At 42.9% G+C, this 27,669-nt stretch overlaps 1 protein-coding gene across 1 annotated transcript; it reads right to left on the reverse strand.

Moving 5' to 3' along the window:
• Window positions 1-245: 245 nt before the first annotated feature.
• Window positions 246-26,406, reverse strand: SLC15A1 (solute carrier family 15 member 1). The gene is made up of 22 exons (XM_059820885.1): window positions 26,371-26,406; window positions 21,732-21,816; window positions 21,496-21,637; window positions 18,297-18,416; window positions 18,024-18,123; window positions 17,690-17,780; window positions 15,700-15,783; window positions 14,463-14,545; window positions 13,224-13,310; window positions 12,094-12,183; window positions 10,764-10,808; window positions 10,638-10,670; window positions 10,412-10,500; window positions 9,158-9,239; window positions 7,808-7,933; window positions 4,684-4,833; window positions 4,211-4,260; window positions 3,495-3,602; window positions 3,265-3,361; window positions 2,679-2,825; window positions 1,735-1,842; window positions 246-434 (listed from the first exon to the last, which is right to left on the reverse strand). The coding sequence occupies exons 1-22, from the start codon at window positions 26,404-26,406 to the stop codon at window positions 246-248; spliced, it is 2,142 nt and encodes a 713-aa protein (XP_059676868.1).
• Window positions 26,407-27,669: the final 1,263 nt, after the last annotated feature.

Raw genomic sequence — 27,669 nt, forward strand, 5'->3', positions numbered from 1 at the left:
AGCTTGAGGTACATTAAGAGTGCAAATTCTGCTGGAGTTTCTTCAGGATACCATGTTCAGTACAAGAGAGACTAATCTTTTCCTCTTGCTTCCCAAGAGAGGCTGCATTTTAAAGTTAAAACAGTTTTTCTTAACCTCTCCCATTGGAGGTATTATACAGAGATAGTACTGATAATTATCCCTGCAGTAAGAGGAATCAGGGTAATGGGATACTATAATTTACAAACACTCCTTAAATACACCTTTTACATCTGAGAATCAGCTTCAGCTTGCTTTTCAGAGACATCTTGATCCATTTTGACTTGTTTCTTTTCTTCCTCATCAAGTTGGGCTTCAATCTCATTTGGATCAATGTAAGTATAAAAATAAGCCATGACAGCAAAAATTATGCAAACTGCCAACAGCAAGGCAGCAAACAGCACATACTCTGCCCACTGTAAAAAAAAAAGTATAATTTATCCATCAATATTCATTCCTCGAAACAATTACACCTTTTTACTGTTTGCAAGGAATGAAGTTAATTCAGAATGTGAAACTGAGCACATAAAACAAGCACCATATGACTTAAAGGACTAAGTACTATATGTGTATAATACATATTAAAGCAACTCAGAATTGAGGCCCTTTCAGTAGTTCTGTATTCAATAAAGAGACAAAGTTCTATGCATGCTGGGAAGTTCTACAATATCCTCTTCCTGGAGGCATGGGAATGGAGCAAAAGCCTGAAAAGGAAACTCAGCCCCTCCTTTTGGTCAGGTAACCTCATTTTTAACTCCACTTAAGTCAGCAGTAAAATTTTACTGACCACAGATATGGACAGAGAACAAGACCAGGAACTTTGGTTTCAAAGTGTCATCTCCGCCTGAAAAGCCTCAAGAGCTCTGTTTCATGCTTTTCCTCGTTAATTTAGCTGAAACCAGGAATTCCAGCCCCATTTCAAAGACAGGCTCTCCTCTCTCTCAGATACCCCTTTTGATTCATTAGGGAGTGCCACAAGTAGTCTGAGACAGTCTTGTCCAAGTGCTCTTCACCAGGAGAACCACAGCTCTCATGCCCCAAGGAGTGAGGTTTGAAACCAATGGACCCAAAAGAAGGGACAGGGCAAGGCTGAGGTATGCAGGTGAAGGTTCGTTAGCAGTGAACAGAATTTTGGTAGGTTAATTCCTTTAGTCTAGAATTTCAGCCCAGAAGTTCACAGCATTTCCACATCATGAGAAGCAATTTATTGTAGAGATGCTAGAAACTGCTGCTTGCAAGAGAAGGAGCCTGACAGAGCAAGAGTCAGGAATGGCAAACAACAGATAAGAGGCAGAAACCTTTGTTGAAGTAGTATGTTAGAGTTGTTTAAAGTCTAATTTGTGTATGTACATGTGTACACCCATTGGGGAAGTGTTGGGGAAAAACACCAAAAGAAACTTTAGAAGCGGCTCCAGAAGACAAGTTACCACCTTGTTGTCACAGCCTTCAACATTAGTTTTAATCCAGATAGCTTATGAAGATTCATAACTCCATTACGTATATACTCTAATATGCAGTCAAGCACTAGTTCTACAACTGGCTGGTACTCTCTAGTAGCCAACACTAACCTCCTACATTCCAATTATAAATGCAAATCCACCATAACACGGATCTTCAAATGTTGTGGTTAAGGATTATCAGCCATGACTCCCCCCTGTATTAGAGCTGCTTTCTCATAGTGTAATATAAAAGCACGCTAATTGCTTGTGTGCTTACCTGCTCACTGAGTTTGGATGCTCCAGCCACGATAAGGACAATTATGTTACCAACAGCCACTGTTAGCAGCCATCCTGCCTGCAGCACTGCCTTCATATTAGATGGAGCCTATAGAAGTAAAGGCACCTAAGTTTTAGTCAAGCACTGCTATCACTTAGTTTCTGATGTTTACTGCATTCTTTACATTATAACAAACACTGGTTCTTGGCGGGGAGGGGGTTTTCTTGGTTTTGTTGTTCTCTATTTTTTTTTTAATTAAAAATTGCTGGAGAACTAAACAGGCCTGGCTTTGAGGAACAAGAGATTACTAGTACTGACTATAACACCTTTTACTTTGTATACTCTCAGTAACTAACAGGCACATTTTACATCTGACTCAGTCGCACATGGTACACATAAAATGAAGAAATTGAGTGCATCATAGTCTAGCAAGCCACACCTTACAAGGTTCCCATCACTGCAGTTTATAGACTCAGAATTAAGGGAAGAAATACACACAGTTAATAATACAAACCGGAGTTGGAAGACAAAGGAATTATGGTTGTATAATTAAACTGCTGCTAAAGGCTGTATGGAGGAAAATGGTGTGGAGATAAGGGGTCAGTACTTGTTCATTTTATATTTGAGAGCTCTCCAGTTTGATTTTACAGCAGCAGTACAGTTCACTTATTTTCAATGGAAAGTCACATGCGAGAAGGAGATTTGACAACTGGTGGTCAAGTCTTCAAATGATACAATTCAGCATAGCTACATGAAAACACTGAATGCTAGTGAAACAAGGCCAACTTGCGCCAGCCTATAGACCCACTTGGGAGCTCTGGAGGACATCATTGTTCAAACAAAGCAGCAATGTGGAACCACCACTTAAAAACAATAAATCACAGAAAATCTTAATTTGTACCAGGATTCTTAACACAACAAGAGCTCTGAAGAGCAAAACCTACTTGTGAGTATGAAAACTCCAGCCCAGTGACAGAGAAGACTACTTCTGCACACGTAAGAATAAAATACTGAGGGATCTGCCAAGCCATATGGACTGTGTTGGGGGGGATATCTTCAGAATATATTACATCAAGAGCGTCTCCAGAACACTGGAAATTAAAATAGCACATTAGGAACAGTGGTAAAGAGTCCATACACTAAAGGCACTCTAAGCAGTTCTGTATCATCTCTATAATCATATATACACAAAGTTCTGGGTAAGAAAGAAGTATTGTATGTGAAGCACTGCATACCTAGTTACAAAGTAGTAGTTATTTTACAGCAGACCATGCAAATCCTTAGTGTCTAAAGAGCTAAAGATTTAGGGCCATTAGAGATAAACATGAATTCTTGTATTATATCATTATCATACCCATCATTATTTTTTATACTTAACGATGGTTTTATGTTCTGTTTAACATAAAATAATTCTATCATACATACAATTAAGGGCAAGAGGGATAATTCTACAAGTGTTTTTTTAATTAAAGAAAATATTGAGATGACAAGTAATTCTGTCTTGTCCATCCAACAGCACTGGCAACTCACCTTGTTAATTACAATTGTATAGGCACTGCCAAATCCAAATGCTTTTGAAGTAACTGAACAATGTATTGAATTTCCAGTAACCATAATCTTATTGTTTCTGAAAAAGAAAAAACACAGTTCAGACCACAGGTATAGACAATTTTGTGTATTATATAAAATAAGAGTTTGTCCTTTTCCCAAGGAAAAGTATGTCTTTAAGTGGTTAGATTTAGGTAGAGGAAAATGCTTACCTTCCTCCTGGAAAGAGGCTGTAATTACTGGCAGAAAGAGGTGTCAGTGCTCCAAAAGAAGTGTCACCCATAGTGACGTTGATAGTGTTGGGAAAATTGTTTATGAACCTTTAAAATGCAAGAGTGGTGAAATACTAAACAAAATATGCGTAAGTCAAAGAATACAGGTTTTACTTTTAATAATATACTGGCAGCACAACAAGTATCAAGTCTTCCCCTTTCAAAAATGTTAACTGATAAAAATGAAAGAACTCTAAATCTCTTAAAATGTGGCTAATGCAAAAAGCAAGCTAGACCCACATCAGCCCACTGCCTGCTTAGAAGAATGTCAAAAGCAAGCCTTTACTACAGCCAGCAACAAATACATCTGCAAATGGAAGATGCAGAAGAAAACCAGAAGTGGTAGGATACTTCTTACCCAAGATTAAAAAGGAGGTATAGACATGCAATCTGTGCTGGTTGTCTACAGAAAAGTCTAGACAATGAAGCAAAACACGCACTTCCAATTTTAGTTAAATTATACCCAAAGTAGATATGCAAGATAGCTTAGATGAATCATGCCCCAGAAGTTCCTACACCACCTAAACACTGAGTGAGGTGTCCAGCAAGCAGAGATTTCCTACAGTATGGAAAGCTATGTTAAGCAAGAAGAGTCCACTCAAGAGGCAGATTGAAGTCACACTACCACCAAAATTTAGGAGCAAAGCAAATCCTACCTGATGAGATTATTTCCTTCTTCTGGTTTTGACACGACATTGTCGAACAGCTGATGGAAGAGACCATTATCAAGATACTTTGTTGGCATCAGTGAACAGCTTAGATGTGCACTATTACATAGCAGTGAGAATTAACAGAGGCTTCAGAGCAACACTCCAGACCATTCATTTTAGGATCCTACTAAGATACATGTCTACTAGAAAATGCTGTATGACCACACATTTAAGTCTTAGTGAAAAGGTAATTATCAAGTTAAATACTAGGTTGGTCATTTTTTACTTTTGTTTTTTAAACAATGTCCTGCCCTGGTCTCTACAGCTCACCAGTCTCACTGATACAGCAGAGAAGGGTATAGACAAAACAAGACAAAGGAAAAGGTACCGAAAGCTTGTCCTCTCAGCTTCTCGCACTCCACACCACATAGATAGTTGCCAAAACATTAATGTATACCTTGGGAATTAAGCAGACTTACCAATTCAGCAAGAATTTCCGTCGCAGTATTTTTAACTCTAAGAGTATAACGGTTTCCCCCTGAAAACTTGATAACTTGAGTTGTAGTTTTATTTCCAGATGTTACGGTTAATGATCGCAACAGAGAAGTCTCAAATGTCATGTAACCTGTCTGCAAAAACAAATGAATTGCTATGAATTTCCATGAAACTGCATGTTTGCCTACACATTTGAGGGAGTGTTATGGACTCAGGGGGTCAGCAGTTTACAGGGTTGTTACTTCTGAAGTGCCAGAGTTTGTGAGCATCTCCCAACTTTCATTTTTGTTAGGTTTTCTACACCAAGCACTAATTTCATTTGATCATTATTTTTTAATTACAGAGTCACAGAATCATTAAGATTGGAAAAAGACCTGTGAGATCATCAAGTCCAACCATCAACCCAACACCACCATGCCCCCTAAATCATGTCCTGCAATGCCACGTCCACACGTTCCTTGAACACCTCCAGGGAGGGTGACTCCACCACCTCCCTGGGCAGCCTGTTCCGATGCTTCACCGCTCTCTCAGTAAAGAAATTTTTCCTAATATCCAGTCCGAATCTCCCCTGGCGCAACTTGAGGCCATTTCCTCTTGTCCTGTCGCTAGTCACTTGGGAGAAGAGACCAACACCCACCTCTCTGCAACCCCCTTTCAGGTAGTTGTAGAGAGCGATAAGGTCTCCCCTCAGCCTCCTCTTCTCCAGACTGAACAACCCCAGCTCCCTCAGCCGCTCCTCATAAGACTTGTGCTCCAGACCCCTCACCAGCTTCGTCGCCCTTCTCTGGACACGCTCCAGCACCTCAGTGTCCTTCTTGTAGTGAGGGGTCCAAAACTGAACACAGTACTCGAGGTGCGGCCTCACCAGAGCTGAGTACAGGGGCACGATCACCTCCCTACTCCTGCTGGCCACACCGTTTCTGATACAGGCCAGGATGCCGTTGGCCTTCTTGGCCACCTGGGCACACTGCTGGCTCATCTTCAGCCGGCTGTCAATCAACACCCCCAGGTCCTTTTCTACCAGGCAGCTTTGCAGCCATTCCTCCCCAAGCCTGTAGCATTGCATGGGGTTGTTATGACCCAAGGGCAGGACCCGGCACTTGGCCTTGTTGAACCTCATACAACTGGCCTCGATCCAGCCTGTCCAGATCCCTCTGCAGAGCCTTCCTACCCTCCAGCAGATCAACACTCCTGCCCAACCTGGTGTCGTCTGCAAACTTGCTGAGGGAGCACTGAATCCCCTCGTCCAGATCATCGATAAATATATTAAACAAGACCGGCCCCAAAACTGAGCCCTGGGGGTCTCCACTTGTGACCGGCCACCAACTGGATATGACTCCATTCACCACGACTCTCTGGGCTCGGCCATCCAGTTTTTTACCCAGCGAAGAGTGCGCCTGTCTAAGCTACGAGTTGCCAGCTTCTCCAGGAGAATACTGTGGGAGACAGTGTTGAAGGCTTTGCTGAAGTCCAGGTAGACAACATCGACAGCCTTTCCCTCATCCACTAGGTGGGTCACCTGGTCATAGAAGGAGATCAGGTTGGTCAAGCAGGACCTGCCTTTCATGAACCCGTGCTGGCTGGGCCTGATCCCTTGGCTGTCCTGCACGTGCCCTGTGAGCGCCCTCAAGATGAACCTCTCCATAATCTTCCCTGGCACCGAGGTCAGGCTGACAGGCCTGTAGTTCCCCGGATCCTCCTTCCGGCCCTTCTTGTAGATGGGCGTCACATTGGCAAGCCTCCAGTCATCTGGGACCTCCCCTGTTAACCAGGACTGTTGATAAATGATGGAGAGTGGCTTGGCAAGCTCCTCCACCAGCTCCCTCAGCACCCTTGGGTGGATGCCATCAGGCCCCATAGACTTGTGAGTGTCCAGGTGGCATAGCAGGTCATTAACTGCTTCCTCCTGGATCACAGAGAGTTTGTTCTGCTCTCTATCCTTGTCTTCCAGCTCAGGGAGCTGAATACCCTGAGGATACCTGGTTAATTTCTTTCATTACACAAGCTTCAAAGTAACATGAGCTTCCCACAAGCATTATGGAATAGCTGTTATATTTTCCTGCATATTTCTTGCTCCAGATCACGCTTACCACCACCAAGTAAAAGCCTGTTTAGCTACAGAGACAGCACTAGCATAAGATGCAGCATTTTCCAAATGGCAACGCCTCCTAAGAGATGCAAACGCAAGCTGCATCTTTATGGTTTCAGCATAACAGGAGTGACTATTACCAGGACACATTTTAAATATTCTAGATACATTTCATCAGCATAAAATACTTAAAACACTAATAAATGTTTTAATAACCCTTTTGTTTTATAGGATTATAAAAAGCCTTTTATAATCTAAAACACCTGGATTATAAGATGTCTATAGAGGGAGTGGAGCATTTTACACCCTTCATTTTCAGGTGTGCATCATGGTTATATCAATTCCACATCAGCATACAATTTGGGTGCCCTTATCTTTTCCTCACAGCTCAGTTTTCATGTGAGGCAAATTTGGAGGAGGATAGAATAGGGTTTCTTCTCTTATATGAAAACAGGACTGCAGGCTATCAGAACACACACTTTTCAGCATCCATTATTAAAAATGTCCATCAGCTCCACCACATTTTTCTGTCAATAGGGCTATCAAAGTTGTGTTGTAGTAGAACCTGAAAAGGTTCTTTAACAGCAAAATCTGAAGCTTAACATATGTGATGTAGCCACAGAAAAAAGTTCCTTCAAGTAAGTGATCACTCACAGTAGGAGCAGTGACTTACTAGAGATGAATGGACTTTTATTGAAGGAAGGGTTGTTCCACTTAAGTGGCAGCTTTTTAGCAAAAGTGAAATTTTTAATCAGATCAAAATCACTATCAAGTTTCTGAAAGTTTCTTGAAAAAACTCTTGCCAAAACAAACTAGAACTACTTAGAATATTGAAATAGTCATAATTCCTTCATTCACTGTGTTTTAAGTAACAATTAATTCCACAATACAAAAAAGTCTTTAAAATGAATAGAGAAAAACACTAGAAAAGAATCAATTTTGAACCATTAGTTAAGAACCACTTTGACTTACTCCATTAGATTGTTTTAACTTGCTACTCCACATCTCCCCTTACTTACCGACTCCATAGACATTACATTCACACTCTGAAGTTGAGGTTCAAACCGAACTGTTGCACCATCAGTACCTAGATTTATTATTTTGATTTGGGATTGCCCAGCTGCAGGGAAAACGGGAAGAGTTTTCTGCAGGACAGAAAAAAAAAGAGTAAAATCATTGCCCTATCCTAAGTCACATGGAAAAAGTACTATAATTACTGTGATTTTAATTATCTCATGATGAAGATTAGCATTTGCCTGATGATCTGTGATTGTCAGAGGGGTGCAACTTTAATAATGGGTTTTGCTACTAGTCTCACAAGCTGCCTTACCGCTGCCTCAGGAAAGAAGTCTCTCATCCACAACAATGCCTCCATCACCAGATGTGGCTCCTCTTTGGTCATGTCCCGCAGCATGCTGCCACTACCAAGGCTACTCTGCAGTTCAAGGAATGGGCTTTTCCCACATACTATGGCAGCCTGGGTTCCTGAGTTCCTTTGTACCATGTTCTGACTCATTCTCCCCCAGCACTGGTGCTGCTGAACTGGGCAGAAGCATGTACGGGCACTGCCTGGTGGAATAGTCCAGAGAAACTGAACTTCTGGAGACTCCACTTCCCCCCAGATCTAACAGTAAATAGCTTCTGCTCTTGCGGAGCATCAAGAGCTGAAAGAGTTGTGTCTACTTAGTTCTGCCTCAACCTTTCCTCCCTTTTCCTCCTGAGTGAATTCCTCATTCCTAACTAAAGTTTTTTTAAAGTCGAGCATCTCACCTTCATAGCGCATGATGACAGGCAGGCACCTCTGGATAGCTATTCAGATCTTGGGATGCAACAGATCACCTCCCAGAGGTGTTGCTGACTCCCCAGCTACAGGGGAAACCTACATCTGGTTCAGGCATGACTCCGCCCTTTGGGGCAAGGAACATGAGGTGTGATGAATCCTGCCTTAAACAGGTATCATCTTTGCTCATGCTGTGATGATGCTTCCCAGACTGTGGCCTGTCACACTTCACTTCCGATCTCAATATCAGAAGAGATCAGAGATACAAAGCAGCTCCCTGGTAGGCCAAACAAACCTCTGGTTTTCAGCTTTTCATCTAGTTTAAAGACCTGAGGTTGCCTTTAATGTGTGATTTATGTTAATGGCAGATGAGGCTTTTTTTTTTGCAGGTTGGTGTTCATAGCTAGTTAACTTTATTAAAGTATATTGCAATAGTGTGATTAGCATAATATTTTCCCTACCTCTACAGCTGTGCTCATATGCTTTGTTCCAAATTTAGGAGTTGTGGCTCATTTTCACCTTGAACACACTTTGCTCTGTATTAACAGCTGAATATTAATAGTAAATACTTGCATGTGGCTGAACTTACGTCTATTTGCACTTGCACAAGGGCAGCAGCAACAAAAGCCAAAGATGCAAGGAACATGCCAACAGTGATCTTCCTCAGGGGCCTAGTACAGCAACAAAACACATATGTGAGTTAAGACAAATACTGATTCAAAGCTTCAGCTGTTAGTTGTTTTCTTGCCACAGTGGGAAACTCAAATGGCCACGACTAGCATGTTATCACCATCTGAAGGGCTGATGTTGTTACAGAAAGCATTCTGCTAAGCTGGGTGCCTCAACTTAGTTACACAATTGGGAAATATCTTTCCTGCAGCATCTTAATAACCTGTTACTCTGCATTTGGTGCGCTCAAACATTGGCTGAACATAATCATTAGGTTTCTGGAAAGTCTGATCCGCAGGAAGAAAGAAACAATCCAGTATGGTTGTTAGCTTTAAAACAATAAGAAGGCAAGAAGTCATGCCTTTTAAAAAAGGATAACAGCTTGTGTCTATATAGTTATGTTTAAATCAAAACAATACTGAGTAGAAAAAGTCAGGGAAATATATTGAATTAGGAGACAGCTACTGACATTCAGGTAAGCTGTAAGAGTAAATTTAAGATAGATATTTTATGTTGTCATTTGTCAGATGTAGAGTCTCCACAGATGAGTGACAGTGTTTCCAGCACAGCAGACCCCCCAAATTTTTTTTAACTAGATGGAAAAACAGCATTGCATCTTAGCCTTATAGGAATTGTTTTGAGAACTGCCTCTCCAACTTGCAAGTGCTAGCCCCTTTGTTACCAACATTAAAAATAATGTGCAATGCCCTCTGAAACTACATCTAGAAGCATTCAGCGAGCCAACTCCTCACTGGGACTGAAGAGGAAACACATCTTGTCTCAGGTAGTTTTAAGCCCAAAACATGACATATGCTAAGGATGTATGTTGTATTTCTACTTCTAATACTTTGGGAGGGAGAGGGCGTAGACATGGGAGAAGTGGAAAACAGTAAACAGTGTCTCTCCTGCAGTCAAAAGATTTTGCCCTTAACTAGAAAATATTGTTACTTCGCCATTAGATTCTCTTCCTCTAGTCTGTGGTGCCTGTACATACCACTTGCAGAATCCTATTTTTTTTATTTATTTTCATTTGTTTAAAATATCAACTCTATTTTAAATACACTATTTTCTCCTTAGCTGAACACTTGCTCTTGTTACATTAGGGCTGAAAAAGCAGTTTAAAGAAACCACTAAAATGAGCCTCTGTTGAAGTCAGGTAAGTGTATCAACTTACGTAAAATTGATCTTGCATTTCTTGATTAAAGGGTAAACCACAGCATCTACAACTGGTACCATTATAACAATCAGGATTGGATTCACAGTCTGTTGAACATGAACATAAGAAGGGGAAAAAATTAAGTATTTTTCAAAGTTCTTTTTTAAATTAAGGGCAATTAAGTATATATATAATCTTTGGGAAGTACTTAGAATTGTCAGTGTCAGACAGAAGATTACTGTACCTGCATTTGATCTGGCTGAATCTGAATAGCTCCCTGGTGAAGAAAAGATAAATAGGTTTCATTATTATGACAACAAATAAAAAGTAAATGTTAGTTAAGAAAAAAAGGCGATAAAAATTAACCTACAAAATTCCCATCCATTGTTGTGGCTTGCAGTGTCCATCTTGACCCCTTAAGAAAAGAAAAGACAGTTAAATGCTACAGGAAATCGATCTTCCAAAGTTCCTCTTGAATTGTTTTTATTTTTTTATTATATTACATGTCTTTCCCACGTATAAAGCTAGCTTGCTACAGGAGTATTCTTACTCTGCAATGTAAACATTTAAACAAAGTCATCCTCGTGGCCCACTTCACTCTATTTACTAGTTTCGTGAAATAGAGTAGAAAATTATTTAGATGCAGAGATTAGCCAGAGATGGCAGTGACATCCTGGGCAGAGTACTGCCTTGTGCTGTGCACAGAAGCCACCCAAGCGCCTTTGTGCCTCCTGCCTGAGCCCGAGCACCCCACACCACTGACATGCCCATCCTTTCTTCACCCAGCCCAGCAGTAAGCGGCCAAGCTATAGGGCTGGACCTGCCTTGAGCCCTCTGCCCAGAAAACGTGCCTAGAGCTGGGCCAAGCAGGGCTGGCTTTCAGCCCAAGTGCAGGGCGAGACAGGAACATGCATCGCTGCATCTGTGGCAAGAGCCTTTAACCACCCACAATGTACCACTGCGAGATGTGATAGTTATTATTCATGTAATGAGTATTTTGTTCTGAATTTCACAGCAGGGTTGCCTCTTGTAACAGGTCACGCTGATAGTTACAGCTCACTGGTACTAGACTAAAGCAGCACGATCCAGGCAATCTGGACCAAACTTCCTACGCTCTGCCTTGGATAAAGCTTTCAGCCCCTGGTTCTCTCAGATACCCTCCTAAATTCATGCTTTAACACTTAGCTCTGAAAGCCTGCTTTCTTGAGTCCTGAGCACTCAGTCCACCAGGCGAATGGGAATTATAGGCTTATACTTCTGCTTGAAGGTGCAAGGTTTTTATAACAAGTTTGAGTGATCAAGCAAGCTGTCACCCAGCTCATTTCATCCCCGATTCTCCAGAGCATTTACACTAGGACTCTGCATTACATCTCCCAACTGAGAGTGAAAGAAGAGTTAGAACGAAGAAAGCTTTAAATTACTGTTTCATCCTCTGAGTACTGGCTGGTACAAGATTTGGAGAGGCCTCAGTCACTGAATCAGTCCTGGGCATGTCCAGATAAACTGTGTTTCCCCTGGCTGCAGAACATCCTGTACTAACATGACTCAATAACTACCCCTTCACGTTAGAAGCTGGTTAAAAAATTTGCAGAGAATTAGTTTCCACCCTCATATAGGCACCTTTTATGTCTGGTGACCTCAGAGTACTTACAGTGACATGGTACAGCCCCCATTGCTAAGCCAAACAATTTCTACTTTACCTGCTGGTCAAAAAGCGCCCAGAACATGGGGAGAGGGATGTAAAGGAAAAGCACCTTCAACACCATCTTAGTCTGAGCAATCAGCCGTTTCTGCAACAAACGAGAATGACAAGAAGAATTAGTCAAAAAAAAAAAGACACAGTTGCAGCCTGCTGTTTGCACTACAGCAACAGCTAAAGACACATCATGTAATGTTTACCTTCATCATGAACTTTGTATGTTGTGGGTACTTCTACTGATTTCCGTTAAAAAGAACAAGGTCTGCCTATGGGTGTGGTAAGGGCTGGCAGTTAAAAGTGTCATTGATGTTGGAGAAACCTGCCTCTCTTGGCAGGTCTCTGATGGCAGCATGAGATTTGAGGACTTAGTGCTGCTTTATGTTTCTAGGAAGGAGGCGTTTGAATGATGGGTGACTGAGGAATGCATTTCACACGTGAAAAATGCATATAGGCAAAAGAAAAATAAAGGGGACAGGCTAAGGTTTGTGCTGCTATGACAACAGGGCAGGGTAGATAGGAGACAAGGAACACCGCTGGGGACTACGGGTCGCAAGGCTTTCAGAGTCATGGGAAAGAGCTTTTATTGAGGCTGGCGGAATGCTGTGTTTAGCCACTAAGGCTGAATTCCTAAGCATAATTCTGCAGTTTGATCCCAAGACAAGTGTTATGGCCCTGGGCATTAACCATGACAATCAACATCATGCCCATATTTCCCTTCTGCAGTCATTAAACAAGCATATTTTTGTTTGAAGTTGGTTCTGAAGCTAGTTTACTGAGAGAAACAAACAGTTGACAGGGATAATGCTTGCTATTTTACTAATCCAAAAACTAACAGGTGCATGTATTTGTTCAACAAGGGAATTACTCTTTTCTTCATCTCCCTCGAGTTTCCCCAGGCAGCCTATGCTCCCACAGAGCATAGACTCATACACAGCTCTGCTTTCTCCCACAGGAGTTGGGGTGGTAACCTGCAATCCCAGGGGAGCACTGAGGTTTGGCCAGACCATTAGCTTCTAGATGACCAAGAGGCCCAAAAGTATTTGCACAGTGCTTGGGGCAATGGATCAGAGCAGACAGAGAAGCTGAGGGTCAGGGGATGTCATAGCAGAGGAGTGCTCTCGCAGTACTTACATCATATTTCTCACTCGCCCAGTCTAGCCAGTGCTCTCTCTTGGGGAACTGCTTGCTGCGATGCCGAAACCGGTTTTTGATGGCAAACTGAGGACAAACAGAATTTTGTTTAATGGCATTAGAAATATTTGTAATGCTGTAAGCTGTTTTGTCATTAAAGATGACACTCCTGCTTTAGAGGATGCTAGAGGTGACTTACTTCTGTTAACTGCTTTAGGCATCTAAAGGAGTATTGCATTTAAGGCCTCATACTGCATATGCAGTGGAGCGTGCACCTGGGATTAGGTGAACCAGGCAGCACAGAGTAGTCTCTCTCAATGTGGGTTGCTGTTAGGAACTTGAAGACCTGCTACTTCAGACTTCCTTACGTACAACAATAAATAGAAGAATGTCATATGCACAGGTTTGAGCTGAATGGCTGTAGAAGTACATTTCACTATGAGAAGCTGCATCTTGTAGATATTCCTCATACCTTGACACTGAATATACATAAATATAGTCCTGAAGAATTCCTAAGGCTTTCTGCATGGAATAACGTGCAAGGATGACCTGGGCCTTAGGGGCAGCACTCTAAGCTATGGCCGAAGTCACCTATAGGGACTTGGTTCTGACCGTGCTTACAAGACAAGCAATGATCTGGGCTATAACAAGCTGTCAGATCTGCATGGAGAATGAAGCAGCCCATAAATGAAAAAATCCCCTGATCTCAAAGCTGAGACACTGTAAAGTCAGGACATGCAGGGCTACTCATGCAGATTTAGCGCCCTTCCCTGCAGGCTTGCACTGACATGTAACCCCCCGACCTCCCTAATACAGTAGGGATCAATATACGTCTGCATTGTTAGCAACATTCTTTTAATAAGTAATAAATTTTTGCTGATAAGAGCTACTCGTAGCTCTGTTCTTGACTCAGGTCAAGGGATGTTTATCTCGTCCCACAGGGCTCCATAAAGTATATAGATGAGGAAGGAATCATTCCCAGAAGGTGCGATAAGCTTTTAGACATCACTGACATCTTACTTTGTTTCCTTCATGTATAAATTCAGATATAAATCAAGATATAGATAAATAAAAAGGCAGTCTGTAAATCTGGAGGTGTCAGTAAGATGCCTTCTGTAAAGAAAAAGTCAAAATATTTCAGAAGCTTTCCTCATATTATGACAGATTTTGATCAAGGCAAGTGCACTGAACAGTTTTAAAATTGCTGTCAGGGTTTTCGGGAATACAAATAGTACTTACTCCAATGCATTTGGAAACTTGAATCATTATATTGCCTTGAGGTTGAACTTTCTTGTACATCCTGCTTCCAATTATGAACACAACTACAATACACAAACAGAAAGCAACTCAGGATTGATTGAAAACCATGGCAAATTTGGCATGGAAATCCTAATAATGAAGGAGTTACATCAGGGTGGGAATAAGCCTCCTAAGGAGCAATGAATGTGCCTACTGGCATGTTATCATACAGTAAAAGAAATCAAATTCATACCAGCAGGTTGCTACTATTTAAGGCAAAGGACTAAATCCGGAAACTCGTAGAGCAAGTCCTCAGTGGGATATTAATTGAGGTATGGTCAAAACAAGGACCACTTAGGACCTTGGCTCTGGCCTTGCTGTACCAGATTAAGACAGCTTTACAGGCTCCTCCTCAGGAGTCCGGGATGCTGCAGCTCATGTCACACGGGGACATGTGAGGCTCTGCCTGAAGACTGGCCAAGGTGTCCTCAGCTCCCATGCCCAGGCACATTCCCCAGCCCCACCCTCCCACGTGTGGGGCAGGACACAGGCAAACCCTCGCAGCCGCCGTCCGCCCTGGGTTGGGTGCACAGATAAGATGGGGTCACTGGTAGCTGGAGGCCCACCCTGGGTGGGCTCCCAGTCAGGACCACGAGGAATACCATGGTACACACTGGCCACAGTGTTCAGCAAGGCCCCCCCCCCCGAAAAACTTCTTGGTCTTTGTGCTGCAGCAGAAAGGCTTGGGGAGTGACCCATAGTGGAGCTAGTAAAAATGCAGGTGTTTGAGAAATACTGACACACCAGTATGGCATTTCTCCAGTGCAGGGGCAGTTACCTTATGCAGTTCACTATCTTGGACTACAGATAGCTTTAAAAAAAGTTCTCTCAGAACTCTAACACTACATTCAGTTAAGATCTTATTTATACACCCTAGTAGTCCAAGAAATATAGACAGTGAATTACATAATGTACAGAATTTAAGGGTATATTTGTGCCTCTCCCCAGCTGCATCAGTCTCTCCTTGTAAGTCAGTCTCTTCTGTAAAAGTGAGTGCTTCAGGTTAATCCCACCCCCACACCCCCAAGAAAAAGTTTAAGTCAAAAATTGCAGAAACGATCAGGTATTGGTAGGGGTTGGTACCTGGAGAATTCCACCACTTTATCATTATTCCAGGATCATTATCATCTAATCACATCTGAAACTGAAGCAGCAAGATGGAAACAGTTCCACTTACCCAAGGCAACAGCCATGAGGGCAGCAGGAACTCCGAAAGCTAGTGGGTAACATCGCTGTTTGCTATGAATGCCACACTCTTGAGCTGAAGTACAAAGCAACATTAGATAAAAGTCCCAGTCAGTGCTGCCAGTACTTTACATAGGGTTTCTGTTCTTTGCATTCATTGTTGATTCAAGGGAAAAAAAAGAAAAATCTCTGCTGATGTTACTGACAGAGTGGATGATCAGTATCAAACTTTCATTATCTAAAAGGGAAATTAAGTATCACAAAAATCACAGAATGGTTGAGCTTGGAAGGGACCTCTGGAGGTCATCTGGTCCAACCTCCCTACTCAAGGAGGGCCACCCAGAGCCAGTTGCCCAGGACCATGTCCAGGTGGATTTTGAATATCTCCAAGGATGGAGACTCCACAACCTCCCTGGGCAGCCTGTGCCAGTGCTCGGTCACCCGCACAGTGACAAAGTGTTTCCTGATGTTCAGAGGGAACCTCCTGTGTTTCAGGTTGTGCCCATTGCCTCTGGTCCTGTCACTGGGCACCACTGAGAAGAGCCTGGCTCCACCCTCTTTGCATTCTCCGTTCAGGTATTTACAAACATTGATGAGACCCCCCTGAGCCTTCTCTTCTCCGGGCTGAACAGTCCCAGCTCTCTCAGCCTTTCCTTATAGGAGATTTACATTTAGTTCTACACCGAGGAGTGAAGAATCCTACTAGAATGGTCAAATGCATGTTCTTGGTGAGAAAGGAACTGAATTACAAAAGTTTTGGGACAAGCTTGTAAACAAAGATGTGCGTAACATAGTAAGTGTAGCTTGTTGAAAAAATTCTCAACCACCACACACACACCACCCCCACCCCTGGCAGTAGTCAGTGATTTGACTTTCTAAACTTCATGCATACATCCCAAAATGATGCTCAGAGTGTGGACATAGCTACTAACAGGGAAAAGTAAAAGACTAAACAAAATTATTACCTTTTTCAACATACTTCTAAAAGGAGAATTAGAGAGTTTGATTTGAAAAAAATAAATAAATCCGCTTACAGCTAATCAATGTCTTGATTTAGCTGTATTAGCCTTTTAGTTAAAGGTTTACAGGACCTAATGGTATCACTTTGCTCAGCTCAATTGGTCTGTTTTTCCAAGGTTGTTTTCATCCTGCATCAGCATGGAAGCAAACTGCATTTTGTGCCTTACACATATTTCCTTCCATTTGGGTAAAGGACAGAATTTGCATTAAGCAAACATCTAAAATGCTTCTACACAGTCTGTTCCAGTTAAGAAATCCAAAGGCCAGAATTTCAGCCCAGTGCTTTAGGGTTATTCTAGAACTTGCGTGCTGTTTTCTTTCTTTTGAGAAAAGCAGCCTTCCTCAAACTCCTGCCAAGCACATCCATACAGCACTATCTGTGCAAGCTTGCAAGGAAAATCCATACACATGGATCAGTGAATTGTTTGCTTTTTGTTTAGAATCATGCTGTTTGTTATAAGCAGAAAAGAAAATAACTTTCTCCTTTAACAAGATGATTTACTTTGTCACACGGATAAATGTGTCCACATGTGCATAGATGGTTCTTGCACTTTAGAATAGTCTCCACTTCCAGAGTGGAGGGCTCTTCCCCCTTCCCTTCCCAGCAAACTGTACAACTCTTTCTTATGTGATGGTTTTAAAGGCCTTGGAAGATGCGCCACATTTGTACCTCCATGGAATTAAAACATGCATTAGGCATACAAGTTGATGGCTTCAGCATGTCTCTTCAGCTCTAGTACTTCTGATCCTAAAGGTAATTCAGATCTCAAACTGGCTTGTTTTTGACAGTACCTCACTTGTGAGAAGTTGGATGACATACATGAAAACTTGAAGACTATTTGCCAGATAACTCCACAAGGTGTCAAAGAACAGACAGGTTCATTTAAACCTAACTGGACTGCAATCCAACACTCATCCTTTACTGATGTTTAACTGTATTATAAACAAATGCATGGCCTTACCTCTGAGAATTGGGGTGATTATAGTAGATAGGAGACTCCCAGCATTAATGGACAAATAAAAGATAGAGAAGAATCTAGATCTTTGTTTTTCCTACAGCAAAAACAAAAACGTGTTTGGAAAGACTTAGCCAGAACCACGTTGATCAGCCTAGATTGTTCAATCAGCAGCTCTGTTTGCATAGTTCAAGAGAAACAGTTACCTAGCTCCTTCTTCAGCTACTCAGGAAACATTACAGTAATGCACATATTTAATAATATACATATTTAGACTATTACAATAGTCAAACATTAGTAAAAGTATCTGTATGATTGAAAATCTGAAAGACATTGTTACCTGATCATCTTCAAACTGATCTCCACCAAACGCTGACACACAAGGTTTGATCCCACCAGTACCAAGCGCAATGAGGATCAAGCCAATCATGGACAGAGCACTGGAACAAAGTAGAAAAGAGAAAAAGGAAAAAAAAACCACTTTGCTTTCTTTCCTAAAACGTACGTAAGAGACTGATTGCAAGACAGTTGAAATTCAAGTAGCGTAAGTTTAAGGCGTAAGTCGTCACACCCTTCATCAACCTAGATAAAACCCATGTACAAGGCAACTCACATGTGCACTGATACATTGTCGGGAGAGCCATCCCGGTTGTGATCTGTCAGGTCATTTATGGAGCTCACAGACATGATTGCCTGCCCAATCGTATAGACAATGGACAGGGAGACAATGGTCCTGTTATAAAGAGAGGAGACAAATTTTTAGATAGGTTAACACAAATACACACATATACACACAGATAATGCAGACTTTTGCTCATTTCAAAGGTGCTTAGTGAAGAAGCGTAATTAACAGATACAAGTTATGGATGCGACTTACCACAAGCTACTGTAAAAATCTGTCCACATACCTCTGTCACAATATTTCTGTTTATTTTTTTAATTATTATTTTAGCTAGCCTTGCTTAATTAAGCAAAGCAAGATGACAAATGGATACTGTAGATATCACCAGGTCACAGGAGATATTTAAATATCTTCAGTGATTGCCATTTTAATAACCAACTCAAGAATGCCATTATCCTATTTCATATATGGTAAAGTTCAAATGGACTACTCTACAACACCGAAGTATGCAGTTTATACTGATTTTAATATTGTTTAAACATTCTCTATGTTCTTTTATATTTTACAGAATCACAGAATCACTAAGGTTGGAAAAGACCTGTAAGATCATCAAGTCCAACTATCAACCCAACACCACCATGCCCACTCAATCATGTCCCACAATGCCACGTCTACAGGTTCCTTGAACACCTCCAGTGATGGTGACTCCACCACCTCCCTGGGCAGCCTGTTCCAATGCTTCACCACTCTCTCAGTAAAGAATTTTTTCCTAATATCCAGCCTGAACCTCCCCTGGCGCAACTTGAGGCCATTTCCTTTTAGCTGCAAGGAGTAAAAAAAAAAAAAAAACTTAAAGTCTGCTTTAACCACAGAAACTCCCCCAAAATACTGTTGCGAACAACAACTCTGTTACTCCACTCTCTCAGCTGTAAGTGTATCAACATCTTTAAACTCAGAGCAGAGTGAGAGCAGCACTGAAGACTACAGACCGCAGGCTTTCAGCCCGATTTCCCTCTGCCAGGAGGTGCCCAGAAAGGCAACACTACAGAATTACCAACCCCCATCCCCATGCCTTTAGGTTCCATTCCTATTTCTTGTATATAATAACATACTCCATTTTAACTTTGATGGAGCTTAATTACATGACTATAGTTTAATCCACATTCATCCGCTTCCTTGGTTGGGCCTCTATTCAATAGGATGAATGGTCTCTGGTTTGGTGGAAAAGCAGAAGAAATAGGATGTAATGATGTGAAATTATTTAAAACTAGCATGCAGGAGAAGGAGTCCCAAACCCAGTGCAGGCCGTGACAATGAAGGGCAAGGCTCAAGGACCTAGTACAATCCGAATCTATTTGACAATAGATATTTGGCAACTTTGGAGCACCCTGGTACAAGAGGGACAGAGGGAGCATCACTCGCACCATTGACCAAGTTCTCCTCACTTTAGAACAAAGTTTCTCTGACTTTAAAATGCTCTTCCCTGTAGCAGGGTAAAAATCTATACAAAGTGGGGCAACAGTCAATCTGCTATTTAGTGGTATTTAGTAGATAAATTAGAACTCTTTTTTTTAAATAGCACTTCCATATAGTTACTTTAGTTACTTAACAACTTGGGAGAAAGTTTCCAATTGAAGTTAAGCCTGAGCTGACCAGGAGAGAAACTTCTGGTTTTTATTTGTGAGGCTCATAAGCATGCTGTGAAGACAACACCTACATAATCAGCACTGCATAGATGGTGTCCAGTTAAAAAAAAAAAAGTGATTTCTATACTATTCCGCCCCCTCCCGCCCCAAGAACTTCACATCTAACAATACGTCAGCAGGTCCCAGCATGCTCCTTAGCAGACATTGCCCAGAGTACATGGACTGTGTAAGGTTTGAATCTCTCCTATAAGAGTACTTAAGAGTGCTTGGGTAAGCTCCTCGTCCTCTTGTCATCACAGATTTTTTTTTTTAATGAATTATTGTTTAAGCTTTCCTCATGGCACCTTGCTGTATTTTAGGTCATCTATACATTAGACCCAGAAAATTATTTATTTTTTTTCCAAAAGTATGTGGTTTTTTTCTTGTTAAGATTACAGTTCCAGTTTTAAGTCCTGAACCGTCCTACTGAGCTCCTGTTAAGGGTCTTTGTGGCTGGGAGCTTACAGCTGTGGCACTGGTATACACAAGTATCAGAGGAGAAGGGATGCAAGGTCTGCAAAGCTTTATCTGATAAAAACAGGTAAAAGCCAGAATAGATTTAAAAAAAATAATAATCATGCAATCTGAAGAAGTGCGTGCACATATATTCAGGCCGCAATCTGCAAGGTATCAAGCTACTTGCAATGAGCTTGCACTGATCCTGCTGGCTCCACAGAGCAGCAGTGGTGGCAGCCCTGGTCTCCCAGAGGCTGTCAACACAGCGGAAGATGGTGCAGCCTGCAGCCGAGTGACTGCACAGCCAGCTTCATCTCTAAGCTCTGGGAGACCTTTGACAAGTCAGCTAACATTCCTGATTCATATCCCTCCATAAAAATCTTTATTGTGCTTTTTTCTGGCAAAGTAAACACCATTAGAATCATGACCTCGGTAAAGGAGAGTGAGATCAGGCTGTTGGAAATAATTCGGTTATATTTCAAAGCACTTCACTCAGCAGTACTTTCCTGAGCACCTAGCATACAGGTAAAAACCCAGAATTTATCATTTAAAGGAAGAGTTGCAACTCAGTAAAGCCTCCCACTGAGCTGTCAAGTTAATACTGAAATTACAGAATATTTTAGAATATATTCTAGAAGTCCCAGTTAATACTGAATAACACAGTATTTCACAATTTCATTGGCCACCTGCAACAGGTAAAGATTCAAACCAATGTAATTAAAAGCTCCAGTATCTATTTTCAGTGTGGTGAATACTTTTACTTACTTTAGCTTACATTTTGTCCAGATGAGAGAAAACACATGCATCACACCTGGAAAGCAAGCTACTACCTTTAACTGATTAGCAGAATTGCAACATTTCTTAACTCCTAGTGCAGTTTCAGGTCTGAGCTAAATCAATTAAAACCTCAAGCTTTGGGGGGGAAAAACCCATCAACAATCCTGGAGTAGTCAACACCAGCTCTGAAGCTGTTCTGGACTGCTGCTTTAGGAGATGGTTTCAGTACCACTGAGCTTTCATGATTTTTGGTTTTCTGAGGAATCACTCACTTAAACTTTCCCAGCCAAGAGTCTGCAATGAGCGCTCCAAGGATTGGTGTCAAGTAGCACAGAGCAACGAACGTGTGGTAGATGGCTGTAGACAAGTTATCATCCCATTGCAGGAAATATTTGAAATACAAGACGAGCACCGCTGCAAGAAGAACAACAAAACAACGGATTACAAACCAAAGTCAGGACTTGGTAAGTAATGGTAAGCACAAGGACACACAGGACACGGGACATACCTCGCATGCCATAGTAGGAGAATCGCTCGCAGAACTCATTGATGACGATGAAGAAGATGCTCAAGGGGTAGCCAAAGCAGCTTGGCTGCAGACAAGAGACAGACAGCGTGAGCTCAGAGCTATGCAACAGAGACTCATGTCGCTCACTGCAACCCACAGCTTGAGCAAGCTCAGTACAGACTCAATGGGAGTGGGTAGGTGCTCAGGGGTTAGGAGGCTGCCTGAGCTTCTGTGGAACAATACTGGTTTACCTGAACCAAAAGTCAATTCTCACTTTCCTCTCTTGGTCCCCAGAGCTCTACAGACTTCTCATCTGCCCTTTGCAAGAGTTCTTTAGCAATGCTATATTTGACCTTCAAGTGTTGCGTTATGCACGTTTGAAGTCTTCAGCATCTAACCCTTAAAGCAATCTTGATTGGTATCCAAAAATATGCAAAAAGCCAACATTTTTGAGAAAAACAAACCCAACAAAAACCCCACCACGTCAAACTCCCACAGCACACCAAAATTAGAAGCCTGAGGCTATTGCTAAATACCTCCAGCTGAGACAGATAAACATTTAAACACTGCATTCACCTATGAATATTGCAAGAGAAATGAAAATAAGAGAGTGGTGAGAGTATTGCTGACAGTCTGACTTGGACATGAGGATGTGGAAGCAGCCTGAACAGTATTGACCTTTGCTATCAACTGAACCAAGTATATAGTGCACATTACCCATGATCTGATATGGAATCTTCACTGAAAGAATCTGACTTCAGCAGAGGTGAGTGCCAGGTGGGACTCATCCAGCTTTAGAGCAACCAAAATTAGAGGTCTAAATAGAAACTTGTCACTCTTGATTTATCACATCCTCCAGGCGCAGAAGGAGGAGTCTCCAAAGGAAGACCATCCACATATATCCCAAAATTAGATAAAATCCACTTGAAGTGCTTACTTCCCTCTGCTGAAGACAGCAGGAGCTCTAGATGACTAGCCCCAACTTGTACACAGCTTTTGGTGGACCGGAGTTTATACAGAAGAACACCACCCAGCCCTGTCCATGCACTACCACTAAGCCACGCAAAGATTTGTGCTCCTGAGGAGGTGGATGGGGAACCACACCATGAAGGTTTGGCTCAGCACCCGTTAGATATACCCAAAAGGTTTTGATTTCAGCAGTTGTTGGGTCAGGAGTTCAAACAGTAACGCACACTGTGCTGCTGGTTTCTGCCAGTGTAACCCAGCTGGGTAGAAGAGGGTGTCCTCACCTGAAGCAGGAGACAGCCTTCCTTGTGTCTGGCCTGCCTACAGAAAAAAGGGACAGGGCAGTCCTGGCCTAGGAGTCGGTGGGACCCATCCCCACCAGAAATTCACAAAAATTTCACTAAAACCTTTTTGCCCTTCTTGGGGTTCTCACAAACCTCTCCGGTGCTACACTGTCACACCACCCAACAGCTTATTGTGCAGGTGGTGCCACGTGCTGAACTGGGGAGGTAACGATTTTCCACCAAGGCTGGGGTTTTGTTCTAAGCCACTAGCGCTTATATGCCTTGCAGAGATGTCCTGCATTCACACGCCGGCACAGCAGCCATGGGTGGGTTTTTACTGGCTGCCCCTGAACTGGCAGAGATTTGCACGTCACAGACGGAGCTGAGCAGGAACAGGGGCATGCAGGAGAAAGCTACAGGTTCTTTCACAAGGTAACAGACCTTCTTCTGTTTTTCCAAGATGGTAGAAGCAAGAAGAGAATGTGCAGTTATACCTTGATAATACATGACCTATACTGTTCTTGTTTTGCACTACACTGTCCTCTTAAACCTCTGGTGCATTATGCATGTGCATACACACACATTTACTGAAACATTTTCTGTTGTGATCCCTATTGGCCAGAAAGCACTGGATCCACCACTGAAGAGATAACCTGAAGGTTATGTTTTATACTGCTCCCTGTAACCTCCCCCTGCCCTGGGGATGCCAGGCACAGGTCTGACACCACCGCACTGCACAACTTTGACTTTGGCTGCTGAGGAAGCCACTAAGCTGTGAGAAACCCGCAGGGAAAGCCTGTGGAGTAAAACCTTGCAAGATAAGAAAAGCAAAGACAGAGATAGAGTTGCTGAGACAGGTGTCATTAACAGTTCAAAGATTCAAGAGGAAGAACTAACACCGAAAGGCAACAGAGTCCTAAGGGAGAGTCGGTGGATGATGACAACTCAGCCACACAAAGGACGGGCTCCAGGGACCCTTCTCCTCCCAACCAATGTCTGCTCAGTCAGCAACGGCTCTTCAGACATTTTATCAGGGTGGTGAGCACACTGATGCTTAGCCGGGATTTAATAAGCTACCAGGCTGCTTTGTGTGTGTTGGCCAATAACTCTTTATTTCATAATTTTAAAGTATGTTTATATGATGATTTTTTTTGTGCACTGCTAAAGTTAGCCAAAAACATAATCCAAAGAGAGTCAGTATAGCAACTTTTTATAAGATAAAACAATACTTACCGACTGGCCTCCACTCTTTTTTGCAGCTGTTGAGGGAAAAACAACACAAGTTAATGGAAGCTACTAAGTAACATTCCTTTAAAACCACTGGAAGACATGAGAAAAGTTCAGCTCAAAAGAAATCATGACACAAAACACTACTGTTCAGGATGAGTAAATTTTCAGTTTGTTAAAGGGGGACTTGTCATGGTGCAAGAAGGTTATTAGGAAAAACTTCACTTGATAGCCTTTTGTTTTTCAGGCTATGCAAAGACTGACATACACTCCCGGGGAGGGGGGCGGAAAAAAAAAAATTCAAAAAAGACTGACAAGACAAAGCATCCCATCCTAATATGACTGCTCACCACACATCATTCAAGGCGGTGGTAGACCACCCTACCACCCACAGAAGATGAATCCCACTTCAATTCACTCTCAGGGATGTGAATAGACTCAAGATGCCCTGCCAGGTGTGGATACCAAGTCCTGAAAAGGGACAAACATCCCATAGCTCAGACTTCAGACGGGCTGAATACCTGGCCCAGCGGAGTGACCCATGTTAGCAGGCATTCCCATAACCTGGAGATTAATCTAGGAAGCCCTGGAAGCACAGGAGGGGTCCCACTGAGGTCAGCAAGAGCAGACAGCTGCTTGCAGTCCTGAAGTCACTTCTAGCTGCTCACGGCAGGTTCGCTACCCCTGGCAGCCCTCCAAGCAGTGTCCTGCAGGGCTTGCTTGGCTCAGGGGACAGGCTCGAAGGCTGAGCTTGCACCGTTTCAGATAAAGGCCCTGTGCCCACATAGTGGATGTCAGCATTTCCTATAAAACCACATGAGCGAGTTCATTATCATTAAGATAAGACCAAGTACAAGATGTGAACTTTGAAACCCCTGCTTGCAAATGAAGTGTCCCCATAATAGATCTCCATAAAAAAATGTTTGCCAAGATCATCATTTAGTCCATAGTTCGCAACAGACAAAAACAGCTGACAGCAACACTGTAGTGTTTGACACAATACTAGATAAAATCACTTCCAAAAATTATTAAAACAAATTAATCTGATTCTTCCCTTCACTGCCATGGACAGCTACCTTCACAACAGAAACAGTGGTATTATGCAGGTAATTCAACAATACATATACCTAGAAAACAACTAACATCCAGAAAGTGCTAACACACCAACTTCAGGGCCCATGCAGATACCCAAGTCATTAAGGTTATTGGTAATGTTCCTTACACAACTCGTGTGAGCAGATATACTGAAGGGTACCAAGGCATTAGCAATAGACTATCTTCATAGCAACTCCTTGATTATTTCCACTTGGCCTTTCCAGCACACGTGTATCATACTCCCAGTTTTTCATAACACGTGCAGGGAACATCAGTTTGAGCAGCTCACTCCTGTCTGTTAGCTAAGCTTCGGGGAAAGAAGTATCAAGGAACTTGTAGTTGGTTGGGTTTATTTCCTTTCCAGAGGGTAAAAGTATCACCTCTGCAAGAAACCCTACACAGAGGACATCGCAGAGGATTCTTTTCCAGACAACATTGACTGACTTCAATGTTTAAGAGACACGCTTATTTCTCAACCATTTTGACTTTACCCCTCTATTCTCCTTTTATAGTGACAGTCAGGAAACTCCTGATGGCATTAGAGCCAACATTTCAACATAGACACCTAAACTGTCTGAGGAGCTCTGCTGTCAGGCAGCTTTGGGTTAGACCTACAAAAGCACAGAGCACCCAGCATTTTGCATCAATTTCAGTGATAAAGCTGGGTTTTGCTAGTGGCATGTTGGAGCAGTTCCTCTTTTGGGCAACCCTCAGTACCTCTCATTCTCTCCCCACAAAGAACGACCTGCAGAACTGCTCGTTTTCACCACAAAATACCAACATTTTTCAAAATAAAGCTCTAAACAGTTATACACTTTGTATTCCCTTAAGATATTAAATATTTTTAAGCAATGTAAAGACAGAAGACACTCAGTTCTTGGCTTGGGCACTGAATCTAAATAGTTATTTATCGGTGGGTCACTCTCTCCTTCCCACACTTTCAGGCAAGGTGGGGAGCAGGCTTATGGCTCTGGCCCCTTCCCCAGCAGCTCCCACCAGCATGGCTCCCTGCAGTCACAGAGACGCTGTGGGATGCTGCAGCTCTTGCAGCTCATGGTCCGTATCACAAGATGGGAGCACGTTGCCTTGCTCCATGCAGCCATCACAGCAACTTTACCTGGTTGCAATGCTTCATGTCTATGGCCAGGCTAAATCTGTACACAACCATACTGTCACATAGGATGTTCCTGGCTCGGACCAAGCCTGCTCTCCTGCCACCTGACTCATGGCACAGCCAAGCCTGTTGCCTCTGCTCCTTGGAGCAGCCTTACAGCGACTACACAGGATGCTGCTGCCACCAGGACAAGTGACTCCAGGAGTCCCGGCTTCACACCTCACTTTTCCAGAAAGACACTGACATGGAAACCATTAAAGCAAATCTATAATGCAGCAGACCTGATGTTACGTGAGCAGACCCAGCTGCATCAGGCTTCTCTCTCTTCCCGGAGCCACCACCATTTTCCCGGCTGGCTGCCCAAGCCAGTGAGACCCTGGTGACCCTCTGGGCAGCAGCACCCTCAAGCTCTGCCTCCTCATCGCTGCGGCTGCCTGTCCCCAGAGTGCAGATGTGCCTGCTGAAGATGCAGTGGTACTTTCTCATTTTTTGGGCCCCTCAGGTTCCTCCCTACATGAGACAAGATTTCCCCAGCTCAGGAGCTGCTTGCTAGGAGAGGCACACCAACGTGCTCAGACACTGCAGGACCAAGGGTCCAGTGAAGGGCAATGGAGAGCTACACCACAGAAAAGCACTCTTTGTGCCTTTACTACTCAGTGTGCCAGCTTAGACAGGAACAAATCTTCAGGATTAACTAGCTAAATGGGCTCTGCCCTTACCTGAATCTTCCAGCTGTGTTTCTGTGTATTTAAAGAACACTGATTAGGTCAACCCTAAGTAAACACTCTTGTGAAAAAGCATTATTTAAGAGCTATCAGAAACATCACATTTAACACGTACTAGGATTTTAAACTCCACCTGACTTAAAAGTTTACTCCACATCACTTAAAAGTTTAAGATAAACCTTACCAGCTAGAGGATCACTCAAAGAGCTCGCAGAGGCTAAGGCAACCTCGCTTGGCTTTCACTAGAGTTTCCAGGCAGGTTCACACAAGCTTGGCCATAGCTTGGCCAGAGGGAGAGCCGCCCCGGAGGAAGAGGGCTGATGAAGAAGCAATAGCTGGGGATGGCCCAGAGGAGCACAAGGCACCCGAAGGTGTCTTCAGACCCGCACCGAGCAGCAGAGCCAGCCCTGGGGTGCCGGCACCCCTCGGCTATGCTGCCAGCGCTCCGTGGGCTGCTCGCAGCCCGGCACGGACACGCGGGTCAGGGGGAGGCGGCTTGAGGACCCCCCGCTGCCCAGCCCGGAGGC

This window comes from Gavia stellata, chromosome 1, assembly GCF_030936135.1.
Source record: "Gavia stellata isolate bGavSte3 chromosome 1, bGavSte3.hap2, whole genome shotgun sequence".
Classification (NCBI taxonomy): Eukaryota; Metazoa; Chordata; class Aves; order Gaviiformes; family Gaviidae; genus Gavia; species Gavia stellata.